General features: G+C 41.5%; 1 protein-coding gene across 2 annotated transcripts in view; it reads right to left on the bottom strand.

Moving 5' to 3' along the window:
* CETN3 (centrin 3) overlaps positions 1-17,376 on the bottom strand; it is a 139,908-nt gene that overhangs the window by 98,305 nt on the left and 24,227 nt on the right. For both annotated transcript variants that reach the window (XM_069225156.1, XM_069225166.1), the window contains exon 2: positions 928-1,082. In XM_069225156.1, coding sequence (XP_069081257.1) covers positions 928-971 — 44 coding nt within the window. In that variant the 5' untranslated portion in view covers positions 972-1,082. The remainder of the gene's footprint in view (positions 1-927; positions 1,083-17,376) is intronic.

Raw genomic sequence — 17,376 nt, forward strand, 5'->3', positions numbered from 1 at the left:
GCTTTCTCAGTATGGAAAACAATTAGAGGAGAGCTGATAAACACCCCTAAAACATGCAAGTTCGTAGGTTTGCACAGATGATTCAAAAGAGCATTCTGAACCTGGAATTATTGCTTACTGCTACCTACAGCCTCAGTATGTATATCTGTGTAAAAGTGGCAAAATAAGGGATTTGCTAGTATTCAATTCTTACTAAAGTATGAGCCCTGGCATAATCAGAGAGGCTATTATCAGAGCCCTTATATTATGAGATTGCTGCACTACATGGCTCCAAAGGGACAAGTGTATTTTGTTACAGGACAAGTAGGTTTAGGAAGCAACCTGTCCCATGGACAAGTAGATACTTTAAATTCCACACCCCTGTGTAGGTCAGCAGACTTGCAAAAAAAAAAAGAAAAAAATGCTTATGAGGGAGCCGCAGAAAAGAGGAAGAAATAGTACCTCAATCACCTCCGAAGCAGCGGATGGCCACTAATTAAGTTAAATTAATGAATGATTGGTCCCTATTCCTGGGACAGGACTGTAAGTATGCCAGGCCTGAAGTGGACAAATAATAAGGCTGTAAATAACAGTGTCACACAAGCCAACAAATGGTGAGTGACAGGGGGGTTCCAAGCCCTTTTGTAACTACACCAACGTTTCGCAAGTGATACGCATGCGCTAGCACATACTATCCTATGCTCAACTCTAAAACAAAACAGTCCCTAACTGTTATATATAATATTACAAAAGAACAGTTTTGTTGGCTGCATACATGTTGCCAGAGTCCGCACAGCCAAGTCCTTTACAGAGTGCTTGGTGTGGCACCACCAAAAAAGTGTGAAATACAAGAATAATTTGTATTGATATTAAAAGAAAACCACATGCGGACATTAAAACAGTAAAAATATAATTGTCATTGTTCATTTGGACAACATTGAAATTCACCTTTGAAACTCTAGGCCTACGTTGTTGGGGGTGACAGACGACATCACAGCAAGAGTAGAAGAACCAGGAGTATGGGACAACTTGCCAGTAACAGCAACTGCTGTATTGTTGACACGTCACAAGTCAATGACCATCATTCCCATGCTGACGTCAACCTAGAAATGAAACAAAAAATGTTGCTAGTTTGTTGTCTTTATTTCTATCAAGGCAATCTCTGTCCTTTAACATGCAAGTTTGTTCATGTTAATAAAGAGGTGTAAAGTGTAAAATTGCCACATACAGAACATTCAGCCAGTCAGGGAATTAATACATTAAAATACTGGTCCAAGTCTTATGGTCCGAAATGAATCTGGTATCAGACAGTATTTTCCACGCCAGCTTTAAACTCCATTTTCAGAATGTTTGAGTTTATGCCTTGCACAAATACTTGTTTCTTCAGCACAATGTAAGTCGAAAAAACTGCATGAGCACTGAGAAAGGCAACCGTTTTGCCTTCTACACAATTAAAAGGGCTTCCTTATGCTTCCCTGAAGGACCCAGAGTACCAGGTCAACCTTCCCTCACATACAGGTACAGCAAAGGTGTGGTATGCAGACAACGCATAATTTGGTAAGTAAACTTAAATGATTAGGAAGTCTGAATCAAGGCAATATATGCATTTGCACCGCACAGAACACTGGGGTATCCTAAATACCATTCAAACGATAGGAGGTTTTTGAAAAATGCATTTTGTGGATACTCAAAAGATCAATTCAAAACATTTGCTAAAATCCAATGATAAAAGCAAATCCCCCATGATCCTGCACTGCCATTCACTTGTAGATGAAACCCACATTTGAAGTGTGCCAATCATTTTTTTTTCAGGAAAAAATGTGTCACGGGGACATCTGCATTATTTGGGTCAGTGGGCGGCCTGCACCCTAAGAGCCAACTAATTTCAGATACTTCTGAAAGCTATTGACCCATGGAGGTGTGGCTACCATTTGTTACACAGGATGACTTGCAAACATTAAACTAATCCATGCAGCTAAAAACATGCTCAATACAACTCTGAAATGTGAAAGTATACTTCTAATTCAGATCTGAAGAAGCAATTTGCTGAAAAAAGGACAAACTCCATGACAGATCTAGGATGAAACACCCTGCAGAGAATATGATGTCCAAAACGACCATTTAGTTAGCCATGCCACTAAAACACTAGAACCTCCACTATATCACAAGAGTCTCCAGCACATTTCAGCATCAAGCAGCTACCTGCTTTGATGTTGCAACATGTGCTGGTGTCTCACAAGGCTCCATACTTGCCACAATCTTATTTAAAAGATCACACCGAAGTGCCAGGCGAACCCCTATTTAACCACAGCTTTTCTTTCCATCAATAAACAGATGGAACCAGCTACAACCAAAAATGGATCATCTAAGCAATATTTCAACTTTAACAACCTGCATATCGGATATACAATTCTAGATGAAAAACTAGAAGCTAAAGATCAAATTCCAGAGAACAGATGCTCTTCTTTTCTTCAGACAAAAATGTTGCCTTCTCCCTGACTAGCTTGAATATAAAAAAGAAGATTCCATTTAAGACCATTTTTTTGTCTGTCAAAATCTTTGGGTGTCATTTTAGGCTCAAAATGTATCTTCAATACACACACTCAAAGGTGACACACAAAGTGCCAACTGTCACCTAAGAATCATTCATAACACTGGAAATGTATTTCTCTGATCAAAATTTTAAGAGATTAATGTAGCCACCTGACATATCCATAATCAAATAAAATAATGTTATATTCACAGGAATCTCCAAGATTTTTCTTGAGCTCATAAAAGCAGACTTGTGCTTACTGCCTGGATGATCTCAAATTTAACAAATTCAAGTGTATCAATCCAGTCTTGCATCACAAAAATGGCCGACAGAGGAAGAAACACAGATGAATGCTTCCAACACCTACAAGGTAGAAACTCTAAAATAAACTAGAAATAAACTTGCCCTAGGAAGAAGCAAAGACCTAAAAGGGAGAGGGCCTCACAAGGACTTGATCTAAAAATAAATATTTACAGCAAAAATCCACCTGCGTCGGCAATGCTCCAAAAATATCTAACTGCCTATGGATTAATAAATGTGTGGTCCCCTATCATGCTCTCCATTTAAATATACTATTGACATGCTAACTGAACACTGAAGTTGAATTTACCCAATAATCTACAGAAAAGGCTGTTGCACTGTAGGATTGTAACCCCTTAAAGTTTCTCTCTCTTGCTTGTATATATACCATCACTTATGGCTGTACTTTGTAAAGTAATAAATCATCCCCATTTATAATCCATAAAATCATGAATGGTTTAGTGGGGTTCAGCAGTTTAGGCTTTGTTGAAGTGCTTTTGTACTTTACCACTTAAAAAGCTGTGCCAGCCCAGTTATTACTTAATACAAATAATATGCTATATATTTCATGTCTACAAGTACAAAATACATACATAAAATAATTCAGTTAATCTGAAGCCAAAAAATCTTAAACATGTTAACTGTATTTTTTTCCAATTCCCTAATCTGCAGTCTGCTATTTGCAGATCCTTCACTCTGTAGTGCTTCCTCACGTACATTTCCTAAGAATCTATTTTTTACACTCCTTAGTTGAAGACCTCCATCAATTCCTACATCAGAAGTGCATTAGATTACACACCAAAAAAACACTGTTAAAGCCAAGAATATCATGTTTACTGATAGTCTAATCAGCAGCTAATCAGCCTCCTCATTGATATTATGGTTTGACCTTTTGAGTACCACAATAAAAGTATTCCTCAGAGTATTTCTGAGATTCACCACTGCTTGATTTTGGGGTTTTCTTACCCTGCTATGTACCAAAAAGAGGTAAGGAAAAACCTTTTCTCTAAACTCAACATACTAGAAGATTTCCTGTAAAAGTAATTTACTTACTGGATTTAGTATCTGTTACTCTGCATAATAAACCTATGAGAGGACTTGGCAATAAAACAGTTTTTTTTTTGTTTTTTTTTATAAATTCTGCATTATTGTGATGGAAATAATATGCAAGGTAGATTGCTCTTGAAAGTAAAGTTATTTAGAAAACGTTCACTGCCATAAAATTGGCATTTTGGCCTGGGAAAATTAAAAAATGGCACAGCACTGGTTGGGATTTGTAGAACAAAGTGTGAAGCTACCATCTATGTTCCTGTTCCACCAATATCCATTTATAGTTATATACTTGGCTTATGCTGCAAGTGCACCTACTTTCTCATATTTCGGAAGTGGTTTGGAGTGGTCCCTCTTTTTAAATTTACTCACTAGACCATTCTCGAGACACAGATTTTGTTTGAGCAGTGATGCCTCTCACAGCAGGGTTGTCTTGGCTCTGGCCTGGAGCACCCGTAGAAGAGGCACCAAGATGTGAGGTTTATGCATCCGCCCATTCAAAGTGTGATTAAAGAAGACAAAAGGACTCACCTAAAGACCGCCCCACCTTATGTAATCTAATCTGCATTTCTACCCCTCACTCTCACTATCTACCAAAGGCCAGTGCTTCAGGAATTCTATAATTTGTAGCCACTTGCAGACAAAGCCTTCATTGAACTTCTAACGGGAGATCAGTTACCATTCAACACAGCTCAGAGTCTGGATTTCCATCTTCCAGCCATAAGAGTTCAGACCCTACACTTCCACTGTCTGGGGAAGCTGTGCTTTCCCTTCATCTTGAACTTATATTATGCCAAACCAGACACATCCAAATGAATCCCACTTTGCTTTTATAATTAATTCAGTGAGCCAAACGTAATTATGAATATCACTAGGCATCCACCCCACTATTCTCAATGCTTGCATCCTTTACCCCTATATTTGCTTACACTGCTTCACTATTGAGGTTAATGTTTCTTTGAGCACAGCCTAAAGCTCACAATATTTCCCTACATAAGTATCCAGCCATTACTTTTTACTTCCAAACCAAGAGTTAATCAGCTGACCTGGTTGGAGCTGTGGTCTAGAAGTAGCCTAGCAGCGGACGGGCTGTTTATCTCATTACAGTGCCTATCAAAATACCTAGTATAGCACTTCCTTCACATGCACAAAATGTTTCCTTCTACAGTTTTGCATTCTTAGTTTGCATGCTACCGCAAGCAAATTCTATATCCCTAAATACGGCAAAACTGACCCTCACTTAAAACTTCTGTTCTCTCTCCTTTTTTTTCCTTCAAATGCCCCTCTCCTGCCCTTCTATTCTCTGCATGCCTCCTCTCTGAGAACGTAACTTCTGTCACCTGCATGTTCATATTACTTTCAAATATTGTATTTCTGCAAACTGGCGCAATCCATTCATAAGATCACAACCTCTCCAACTCTGTAAGTCATCCACCTGCAACCTAATAAAATCCTAACCTCCTGTAGTTCAAATATTAATCCCACAAACTTAATGAATGTGGATCATACCCACCAGTAATGATCACAAATAACCTATATTAATTTAATGAACACAAGAAACTGGAGTGAATGCATGGAATGGTTTGCTTGGGCACACATGACTAATCTCGATATTAAAAAAATAACCTATAATACTGGACTAACCACTAAGCCTGGGTTCCAGAGCAGCATGCTGCCCAGTGTAAATTGCTTCAACGCCTCATCGGGGTAATAAGCGGTATAAAAATGCAATTACTAATCACCTACTATGTCTAATATGCATAGTTCTATCCAAACACTGCATATTCAACATGAAAAGGTGGCTCCCTTGCCCTGGGTCATGACTAACGTAAAAAGCAAATATAATATCTAGCCCCTAAACAACTGCAACTCACAATAAAGGTTATCCTCTGCATAGTTGTATTAAGCAGTTGCCATGCACATCCCATGCGTTATTCCCACTGAAATCACAACTTCCCAGAGTCTGCAGCATTTTGTACTTTCCAACAAAGATTCTTTTTCTCATCTCCTAAATTCTACTTTGCAACCTGGGCCTTCCTATCACTCATGACTAGGCCCAGGAGCCAGCACCAAGAATGCATGCTGGTGCCTTCTACACCTGAGTGTGCATTTAACAGAAGAACTTTTTTGTGGATGTCCTCCACTCATCAGCAACTCATAGTATCCTAATATTGAAAATATACATTCCTCTCAGAATACACTTCTCTCTCCATGTATACGATTTATTTAAGTTTAATAAACATTTTAACCGTTCTCTACACTTTATCACAGGGAAATCTCTGCCCCACTGGGGGAGATATCCCCATTGTAAAGTATCGGAAAAAGTAAAGAAGTTTATAAAGTGAAAAAATATATAACTATTTTTTGTGAAATATTAATGTCATTTAAGGTTGTATATATTTTTATTGTAGAACACTATAAATAACTCTATTGCACCATGAAGTTAATTTGGAATTAAATATTTAATTTTATATATATATATATATATATATATATATATTAAATTACAATTGTTTTTCAGAAATTTAAATTATACAAATACCACCTAAAGTAAAAAATATATATATTTTATTAATCATTGAAAGTAATTTAATTTTACTTGAATATAAATGAATGTTAACATTTTATATTGTAAAAATTATATCAAAATGTGGTAAAATAAAAATATTTATTTTTAGATGTTTTTTAATGTTAAATTATATTAATATTTGTAACTATTCTAAAATAAATTAAATATAAACTTAACAAATGTACCTTTGGGTGTTTATTTCAAGTACTTACCTTCATTAGTTCGAGTGGGACGTGTTGCTTTACCAGTGGTTGGTCTTTTGTGGTTCTGGACATTCTCCAGCTTAGAGCGGGAGTACATTCATAACTGTTTTTAGTCGCTTTTGGCTGCAGTAACTTTAGAAGTGCAGTGTGTTTAACTTAATTTTTTGTGAGTTGAAGTTTCCCCCCTTAACATTTCCTAACCCCCCCCCACTCCTCCCCAGATCATGCCCATGTAGTAGTAAGTATGCCCTTTTTTCAAGCAAAGCCCTGTCCCTCAAAGATTTACTACTACTACTACTTAACACATTACAAAATGAAGTTTGTTAATCAGGCCCAGCATGTACTCAGGCTGGCAATACATCCTGGAGGGTGAAAAAAAATCGCACGTCTGTTTAATGTCTCTCCCCTGCCCTTCGCTACACCAGCTAAGAAGCCTTTTACACAACCTCCACTCCTGCACACCCCAGGAAACTACGTGCACACAGACCAGACGAACAACACTGCTACACGTTCTACTGTGTATTGTGCCCACGTCTGCGCTTTATTCACTCTCCTACACATTTTTTCATTCTCAAACATCCATCGCCGACACAGCTGGTCTAATTAATATGCATAACAAGAACTCAAATGGATAACGAAATATGCTCACTATTGGTGTGCTCAATTTGCTAACTCTGAGCCCTCCAGAGGAAGTAATGTGGACAGACCGTTATCTGCAGACGTAATGTGCTCAACGAAACCACAGACACCATCACATTTGGGCAAGTCGTGTCTTCAAACTTTGACCTCTAGCTCATCTGGACAACCAATGATCATACCTTTAATCAGATCCAGAGACCAAAGTGAGTCGTGCCCCCCCTTCAGTCTCTTGCCATGTTATTTCCGCACAGAAAAAAGAAGGCAACTGTACTTAAACAGTGGGTGTTAGCTTTACTTAAGGCATCACACAAGATAATCTGATCAGCTGCAACAGCGAACAGAACAGCAGATCGTAAAGCTGTTAGCAGAGGCAGTGAGACAGATATGCAGCAGATGGTCACATGAAGACCTTGACAGGCAAGAACGGATAGAATTTGCATTACAGAATTACCTATTACCTTGGAACCAAAATAAAGTGTTTAAACCAATCGACAAATTGAGAAGCTTTGGGAAGAAACACTTTCCTGACGCTGTCAGCATAACGAGCTGAGCACAAAAATGATTGTGCTTGAAAAAAATGCACGCTATTCCAAATTGTGCTTTTTTTTCCGAAGGACTATACGATTATTTAATCATTAGAAGTAGAACCTTTAGTTTGCAAAACCCTTTTATTAAAGAAAAGCATAAAATAAAGTGTTTCACTACTTCCTAGGTGACCAGAAGTGTTTCTTCGTAGATGAGAACCCCCAACTCTGAGAGTTTCTAGTTTACTTTATTATAAGCATATTCTGCCATCAGAAAACGTCTAATCACAATATTACACCACTAGTCGCTTGCGAAAAACTACAACAAAAATCAGAGCACCATCAAAATTTAGAGCTCCCTTCCCCCTACTCTGCAACATCAGTTGCAGGAGGAGAGTGACCCACCAGACCTCACTAGCTCACGGGCCCCCAGTCAGAGGAACCTTGTGGCATAGGGGCAGCAAGCTGCATCAAGTCACTACAAACTTAGAGGGCAAGGCCAGTGCTTCAGCAAACCACCAAATACCTTATGTTGCCAGCCTACAGCCAGAGGCAATTCTGCAATGAATGAAGTCACTTCCAGCTCCAGAGCAACACTTCAGGGGGCGTCAAATATCAAGCATTGGCAAAGTCAACAGATTTCAGATCTAAAAGGCCAAGCTTTTATCTTTCCCAATGCCTTTTAGGGTTTGTCAGCACAGCGCTTGCAAAAACTGTTTTAAAAAAAAAAAAAGCTTAAACTGGGATTGAGCTCACCCCTTACTTACCATTGTTGGCTCCCATGTCACTTTTATTTCCTTGCTTCCTATTGGTCAGCACCTTCTCCTCTCCTCTTGGGCTTCTGAATCTTCGTCCGTGCGGTAGAACGTGGAACAAGTACAACTTCCTGTGGCCAGTGTCCTTCCTCCTTCCACTGGCTCCTCTTTTTTCTTTCACACATGCACTCTCATAGGTCCCTCTCCCTCACACTTGCCCACATTCCGCTGTCTGTTGTTCACCACACTTCCGTCAGTTATCCCACACACCTCACCCTCGAGTTGCTTGCGCCCTGCTAGCCCCTGCAGTGTTCCTTTTACATGACCCCTGCAGTGTTTCTTTTTTACATGATGCACAGCAGCAAGTAAAAATGCTTACCACGTCACTGCACTTTTTTTTTATTTTTTTTTTTTACTTTAAGCTGGTACCACTGTGCAACATGTAAAAAAAATATATATATATTACAAAGCCAAGTGATCTAGCGTAGGCAAATTCTACCTGCTTTGCCAATGCTTGGTTTTTACCCTGATCTCCCCACTTGACCAAACTGTAAGATTCTGAATGTCATCGCAGCTCGCTCCTCAACGATTAGTAAATTTTCAATCAGTTCAATATGGCATTTTTAGAGCTATAATCAAATCTGAATGTTTGTATGATGAAAGGCATCACTGCTAGGAAAAAAACACCAGTGGGGGTACAGTTCCTCAAACCTCTTGTGAGCAGAGAACTTCTGATTGAGCCACGATAGACACCAGTCACAGACAGGAAAATTGTATAGGAAGCATACACTGCAAATATAGAAGGAAAGGGAATGAAAGGCAATAACTTTATATCGTCCCTAACTTAACTACATCTCTGTGCCAAACGGTAGGTTTTGATCGAGACAAATGTGTGTTTGCTCTTTGACTACAATACACGGAAGACAGAGAGAGTTGGATACGCTGAAGGGAATAAAAACACGCAGACTCTTAAAAGTTATAGAAAAACTTTTTGGCAGCAGAGGAACCATCCAATGTTGCTGCCTTGTGTTTTAAAAAAAAAATCTTTTTCCGTTTGCAGTAGTCTAATAAGCAAAGTCAAATAGCTATCATGGATGCGAGTACTATTTAACTGATATTTTTCAACATACTGCACAGCAGTGTGTGCTGCTGTGCAACATGTCTTAAAGATAAAAAAATGATCTGAAGCAGTTAACGCTGGCCTCATCATAGCCTTTTTAGGGTTGAGCCTGCGTTGCATGCGCTCGCGCATGCGTATCGCAGTGAGACGCTTTAGTTATTAGAAATGGGCTCGGAGCCCTGTCGACATCACGTCAGTGTTTTTTATTGGTTCGTGGGTTTGCCTATTAAAATCCGCTTGCTTTTATTAGTCGAAGGCATGCACACATCATGCCTTTTCCGGTGGCTAGCCCTCCTCGAGCGCATCGACCAAGTACAGAAAACATGCGAGGCTCGCTGTTTTCTGTCCGGCTCGTGGACTACTTTTTCTCTATTTTACTAGCGCGATTTCGCTTGGCAGAAGTCGAGCGCTTTACACAGTTAATTGCACTTTTTCGGTTACGTACATAAATACACTTTTGCCGATAGCGTTGTAAACTCCTAACCCGACTTTTCACCTATCAGCTCTAACATGAGCAAACGCGAGACCCGTTGCATTGCAAATGCTTGTTTTTAAAACTGGAAACCATGTTGTACAGCAGCGTGCGCTGCTTTGCAACATGTCTAAATAGGCAAAACACGCTGGCTTTGCTAATGCGTGCTTCAATAGCCTTGATAAACTAAAAATGTCCACGGACGCATCTAGTGGCGGCTGGTGACATTTCAAAGTAGTGGAGCGTAAAATGTGGGTCTGAGTTTTAGGTAGCGAGCAAGTAAATTGAGCCAAGGCTGACTGACTGTTCGGGTAGGTTTCCCCCGAGACAATTTAAAAAAAAAAAAAAAAGAGAGAGAGAGAGAGAGATGAAAATGGTGCTCTTTGAAGCAAATTCTAATAAAGAATTTATTAAGAAAACAAGAAGGCTTATGAAGCAATTGTGAATATGTAGTCTTGAAATATAACACTACAGTAAACATTGCCAAAGGAAGGTCTAACAAGGCTTTTAGTTCAACAAGCATTGCCCTTGACGAAGCCAATAAGCCTCACCTATGCAACAGCTATAAGCTTTGGCAATTTGTTTTATCTGTGTTGTACAGTAGTGTGGCTGCTGTTCAGCATGGATAAAATATAGTGGCTTGGAGTGTGACAGGGTAGATTTTGAAGTGAGGTATAGTGAAATGGGGTAGATTGGGGTAGAGTAGAATGGGGTAGATTGAGGTATAGTGGAGTGGGGTAAATTGGGGTAGAGTGAAGTGGGGTAGTAAGATGGGGTATGTTATAGGGTAGTAGAGTGGGATTGAGGGTGCTGAAGTGGGGTAGGTTGAAGTAGGGTACACTGCAGTGGTGAAATGGAGTGGGGTAGATTGGATTTGAGTAGACTGGGGTTAGAGTGGAGTAGGGTAAACCAGGGTAGATTGGGATGGAGTGGGGTAAATATGAGTGGGATGGAATGGGGTAGGTTGGGCTGGAGTGGAGTGGGGTAGATTTGGGTGAAGTGGGGTAGATTAGGATGAAGTGCGGGTGGGTAGATTACAGTGGAGTAGATTGGGTGGATTTGAGTAAGGTAGATCGGAATGGAGTAGAGTAGGCTGGAGTAGAGAGGTAGATTGGAGTGCTGAAGATTGGGGTAGGTTGGAGTGCATACTGTAGTGGTAGGGGTAGAATGGAGTGGGGTAGACTGGATTGGGATAGAATGGAGTGGGGTACAGTGGATTGGGGTAAATTGGAGTGGAGTGGGGTAGACTAAGTGTGGTGTAGATTGGAGTGAGGTGTATTGGGATAGAGTGGGGAGATGGGAGTGGAGAGATTTGAGTGGAGTCGGGTAGATTGAAGTAGAGTGGAGTAAAGTGGTGTAGAGTGAGTGAGCTGGAGAAGACAGGGTGGGATGGAGTATATTGGAGTGGGGTACATTGTGGTAGATTGGAGTGGGGTAAATTAGGCTGGAATGGGGTACTTTAGGGTACCCTGGGGTAGATAGAAGTGACAAAGAGTGGGACAGATTTGATTGGAGTGGAGATTGAAGTGAAGTAGATTACAGTGGAGTGGGTTCCATTGTAGAGAGCTGGAGAGTGGAGTGGGGTCAATTGGATGGAGTGGGTAGACTGGAATGGTGTACACTGGGGTGTGGGAGACTAGAGTGAAGTGGAGTAGACTGGAGTCAAGTAGCTAGATTGGAGTGGGGTGGGGTGGAGTGGGGATGAATGGAGTGTAAGGGGGTAGATTAGGGTGGAATGGAGTGGGGTAGATTGGGGCAGGGTAGACTGGGTGGATTGGAGTTAGGTCGATTGGAATGGGGTGGGGTAGATTAGAGTGGTCTTTGGAAGACTTTGAGTGAAGTAGATTGGGGAAGATTGGATTGGGGTGGTTTGGAGGGCTGTATACTGGGTAGATTGGAGTGGGGTAGTCCAGAGTTGGGTAGAGTGGGGTGAAGCAGATCTGAGTAGACTGGGATAGAGTTTGGTAGACTGGAGTGGAGTGGGGTAAAGTGGAGTATGGCAGACTGGGGTAGATTGGGGTAGTGTGGGTTATTGTGGAGTGCGGTAGATTAAAGTGGAAAGTGGCAGACTGGAGCAACATGGAATGAAGTGGGGTAGATTGGTGAAGAGTGGAATAGACTGGGGTAGATTGGAGTGGAGTAGACTGGGTGGATTGTAGTGGAATATACAGGGGTGGAGTGGAATAGATTGTGGTAGACTGCAGAGGGGTACATTGTGGTAGACCTGATTGGGGTAGGGCGGAGTGGGGTTGATTGGGATAGAGTGGAGTGGGGATTGTAGTGGGATAGACTGGAGTGGACAGCAGTGGGATAGATTTTAGTGGAGTGAAGTGGGGTAAACTGGAATGAGTGGGGTAGAGTGGAGTGGGTGAAGTGGGGCACATTGGAGTAGAGGGGAGTGAGGCAGATTGGGGTAAATTGGAGTGGGGAAGACTAGAGTGGGGTGGAGTGCGTTAGATTAGGGTAGAATGTGGTAGATTGGAGTAGATTCAAATGAAGTGCAGTAGATTGTGGTAGAGTAGAGTGGAATGGGGTAGATTTGAGCGGGTAGAGTGGAGTGAGGTAGACTGGGTGCATTGGGGTAGAATGGAGCAGAATAGGGCAGATTGGAGAGGGGTGGGGGACATTAGAATGGGCTAAATTGGAGTGGGTGTGATGGAGTGGTGTAGAATGGGGTAGACTGTGGTGTAGTGGGGTAGACACAAGTGGGGGTACAGTGCAGTAGGGTAGGGTAGAGTGGGGTGGACTGGAAAAGATTGGAGTGGAGTACACTGGGGTGGAGTGGAGAAGATTGAAGTTGAGTGGTGTATATTGAGTTGAGTGGATTAAGGTAGCTAGGAGTGAAGTAAATTGGGGTAGAGTGGACTGGAGTGGATTGTGGTAGACTGGTGTGAACTGGGGTAGACTGGTGTGGAGTGGGGCAGATTGGAGTGGAGTAAATTGGAGGTGAGAAGAGTAGGGTAGACTGCAGTAGATTGGGGCAGCCTGGAGTGAAGTGGGGTATATTCAAGTGGAGAGCAGTAGACTGGGGAAGAGTGGGGTAGACTGGGGTGGGGTGGACTGGAGTAGGGTATATTGGGATGGGGTAGACTGGAGTAGAGTGAGGTAGAGTTGTGTAGACTGGAGTCGAGTGGGGTAGACTAGAGTGGAATAGGGTAGATTGGGACAGATTGGTGTGCAGTGGGGTAGATTGGAGTGGGATGGATTGAGTAACAGTGGAGTTGATTGGGGTTAACTGGAGTCGAGTGGGTAGATTGGAGTGGAGTAGATTGGCATGGGGTGTAGTAAACTGGGGTGTAGTGGGTTGGATTGGGGTAGATTGGAGGTGGGTTGGGACGGGGTATACTGAGTGGAGTAGGGTACAGTGGAGTGGGGTAGACTGGGTAGATATGAGTACAGGGTGAATTGGAGTGGCTAGATGGTGGTAGAATGGAGTAGTGAAGACTCAGGTATACTGGAGTGGGAAAAGATTGGAGTGGGGTAGATTGGGATAAACTGGAGTGGCGTGGACTGGAAAAGATTAAGTGGAGTACACTGGGGTAGTGGGGAGCGGGGCAGACTGAAGGAGAGTGGGGTAGATTGGATAGAGTGGAATAGACTGAATTGAGTGGAGTGGATTGAGATAGATTGGAGTGGGGTAGAGTGGACTGGAGAGGATTGTGGTAGATTGGAGTGGACTGGGATAAACTGGTCTGGAGTGGGGCAGATTGGAGTGGGTCAAGTGGTGTGAAGTGGAGGGGCACAGAGTGGAGGGATGTTGAGTAGAGTGACGTAGAGTACAGTGGCGTGGAGTGGCAAAGGGTGGGGTAGAATGAAATGGCTTGGAGTGGAGGGCGCAAAGGGGAGTGAAGTGTTGTAGAATGGAGTGTTGTGATGTAGAGTGGAAGGGTATTCAGCTGAGCAGAGTGTTGTAGAGAGGAGAAGTATTAAGTGGAGTGGCACAGTGTGGAGTATGCATGGTGTGGTACTACACTGCCATTACAGATACATTTTCAATTGGAAAGACTTTTACATTTGCACAAATATACAGTTTAACTGCACACAAACAGTAATGTGTTGAAATGCCACCACCTAGTGTATTGATGTGTTTTAATAGTATTCAAATATTTTTATCCACCACACTTCAGTATTACAAAAAATATGTTTCCGTTATGTTTTCCTAATTCTAAAATAAAAGGACCGTTCATTTTTGTTGTGTGCTAGAAAAAAATAACATCCTAAGGTCTTTCCACTCACATGGGTGCCCAGCAGGATTGTCAGAAATTCTATCAGTTTTAAGAAAATTAAACACCAAGCTCACTAGGAAGACAGAGCCTGACATTGGACCCCTGTCTTTGAATGCACATCAAATGAGACAAGATAAGAACAAGCTTTAAAGGCCTGTTTACAGAAAGAAGGTACCCAGAAGGATAGAGTGAACAAGGGATGTCCCCTGAGAAGGATGAACTCAAGCTGCATGCCCCTAAAGCAGATGAAGCCAGCGAATTGAAAGGAAGCAATCGTGAGTTACAAACCACAAAGCCAATAGCGGGTAATGAGTGAAATGAATACTCCAGGAAGCTTTTAGAATGCTCACAAGATGTCATTAGGATAGGCTTCGATCTGAAAACGTAGTAGCATATTTTCGGCTGCACAGTACTTTTATACTTTGCTTTTCATTTCAAAAGCAGACATTAGATCATTCGGATAAGCTGGCTCTTGATGTGCTGTGCATGTGCATACAACAGGTCTTTGAATGTCATTGGGCGGGAAGCATATCACAACAGAGAAGCATACAAATATATTTGTTTCTAACAGGTTGATAAGCCAGCTTGAGAGCCAATGCTCTTGCAGGTAGGAGGCTGTCAGCTGTTTTAAGAGACTAACACACAAAGACACTAACACATTCCAAGAATCCATATATATGTGTGAAAGTGCACCATGTGTTAGTGCAGATGGGCGCAGTTTTAACGTTCGGTGACATTCACTTTCCAGTGAAAAGCTGGATAACATAAGCCTGTTCATCAGCTACCCACTTGGCATCACGGTCTGATCTTCTCTCCCCTGTGACATTGCACGATCTTAATCCCAAATTCATTGCTTCCTATGGAATTCTACCTTCGTTCCATCTCAAATTGTGTCCCTATAGGCCTGTCATACTTTTATCTTACCTGAACACCCCCTCTTCCTAAGGGAACTAAAACTTCCTTGATGATATTCTGGCTCTGCTTTGGTGTCCCTATTTGCACTGTGAAGTTGTCGGCCTCTCACTGCACTGCAGCACCTCACAGAGCGCAGACTCCCATCCACGTTGCCCAGCTACTGCACTTCATCCACAGACTCTACAGTTGACGCGCAGGAGTGGAGTGATCACGGAAAGAAGTTCAGGCTTAGAGAGCCAGGGAAGACTCCTTCACATCTTTGGCCACGAGAAATATTTCAAGTTTGCTTCCAACTTGATGTAGGCTTTCACAGGCCAGAGTAGCTGCCTGGGATTATTCCTGGGAGCAGATTCGCGCCTAGCACATATTAAATGTGGCAGACTTGCTTCACAGACACAGCCTGCTTCATTATTTATTTATTTTTTAATGGGAAAGACTGAAAGAACATATGTGTGTCAATACATCCCTTGTGATTACAGAGAGCACGCTACATGCACAGACACATAAATTACATTTAACAAATAAATAAATAGACACTTAAGGTAAAAAAAAAAAAAAAAAAAAAAAAAGTCGTATCCCCCTATAAGTCCTCTTTCAGACAATGAAAATATTGCCAATCTACAGGATGGATCAACTGTCCTAGATCGAAAATATATATTACAACTAACAGAGAGGAAACATCAATGTACACCAATTTGTAACAATCAGTTCACAAATTCAATAAAACAAATCTTCCAGAAAGTCCCAACTCATGGTACTGGTAAAATGTCTTTATTCACCTTCTTTGAGAAAAACACTGTTTTCTCAAATAAGATACATAGTTTTCACCAGTACCACTGGTTTACAATGTCTGCAACAGTCGTTTTATTTAATTTGTGAACGGACTGATTATTACCAATTGGTGTACAGTGATGTTACTGGTCTGTTAATTATAAACCTACGTTTAATTTGGGTAGTGGCTGTGAATAGTACCAGGGCTAACGGGATGCGTTGAACTAGGGCCCGGATTATAACCACCACCAGGCCTGTGTGAGTGTGGGTCTGCAAGCTGCCTGATAAAGCAACTGCTGCTCTCCACTCCCCTTGTGCACAATGCCGTCACTGGTGCTGCGCATGAGAGGAAAAGCATTGTCACTGCGTCACACTGTCACCATTAAATAAACATGACCAATCACTGTGTGGCTTTAAAGTAAAGCCACAGTGTCAGACAGTCAATCAGACTTTATTCGGCTGAGAGGCAACCATAAAAGTGCAAGTAGCATTGAAAAACGTACAGTAAAATCCAGTTTCATATATGCCTTTCCAGTAAAAACAGGTGCATAAGTAATTACATAAACTCGTTATAGATACAAGCCTAAAAGATAAACTATAAAACTTAAAAGATATTAGTCTGGGCGCACTGAAGCCCACGAACGCACGTCGCAGCCCGTAAGAAAGAGCTTACATACAAACAGGTTTCATTGTCAAGTAGCTGCTGTAAAAAGTGGTAAGCCTGGTCTCAGGTTCCTAGACTTCATGAAAGAGGCAAAAAACATTTTGGTAAACTTTTTTTTTATAAAAAAAAGCACAAAAAAGATAACATGTAACATAGATTGCCCTGATATACCATGACATGGGCACAAACAAAGTTCAAGGTTGCTCAGAAAGCCTAGTGGGAAACACAGCATGTATTTAATTATATCAGCCCTTAATCAAAATAGTAAGGCATGCTCCCTGCGGCCCCTAGAGCTAAATACATAATTGTTTTGTTTTGGGTTTTTTTTTGGGGGGGGGGGGAGGGGGGATTTCCGGTTTCGTTGCAGGTAAGCTACATTAGTTGGTTTAGATAATTCTGCACTTTGCGTGTCTCCTATGCTTTGGCTAACAATAGAATTTGAACGTGTTCCTCCCTAAGTTAACATTCAATGCTACACTAGCAAATGTTTGAGGAAGGCCAATCTATTTGAAAGAATGTTTTACATAGGCTATCCATGGGATGGACAGGCCTCTACCCCAGGCTAAACAGTCGCTGATTATGTCTCTTGTTAAAGAGGCCTCTTCGGTCTTCCAAACAAACGGCTCCCACAGTGGCGGTAGGGTTTAGATTCGGTC

The sequence above is a fragment of the Pleurodeles waltl genome, chromosome 1_1 (assembly GCF_031143425.1).
Source record: "Pleurodeles waltl isolate 20211129_DDA chromosome 1_1, aPleWal1.hap1.20221129, whole genome shotgun sequence".
Classification (NCBI taxonomy): domain Eukaryota; kingdom Metazoa; phylum Chordata; class Amphibia; order Caudata; family Salamandridae; genus Pleurodeles; species Pleurodeles waltl.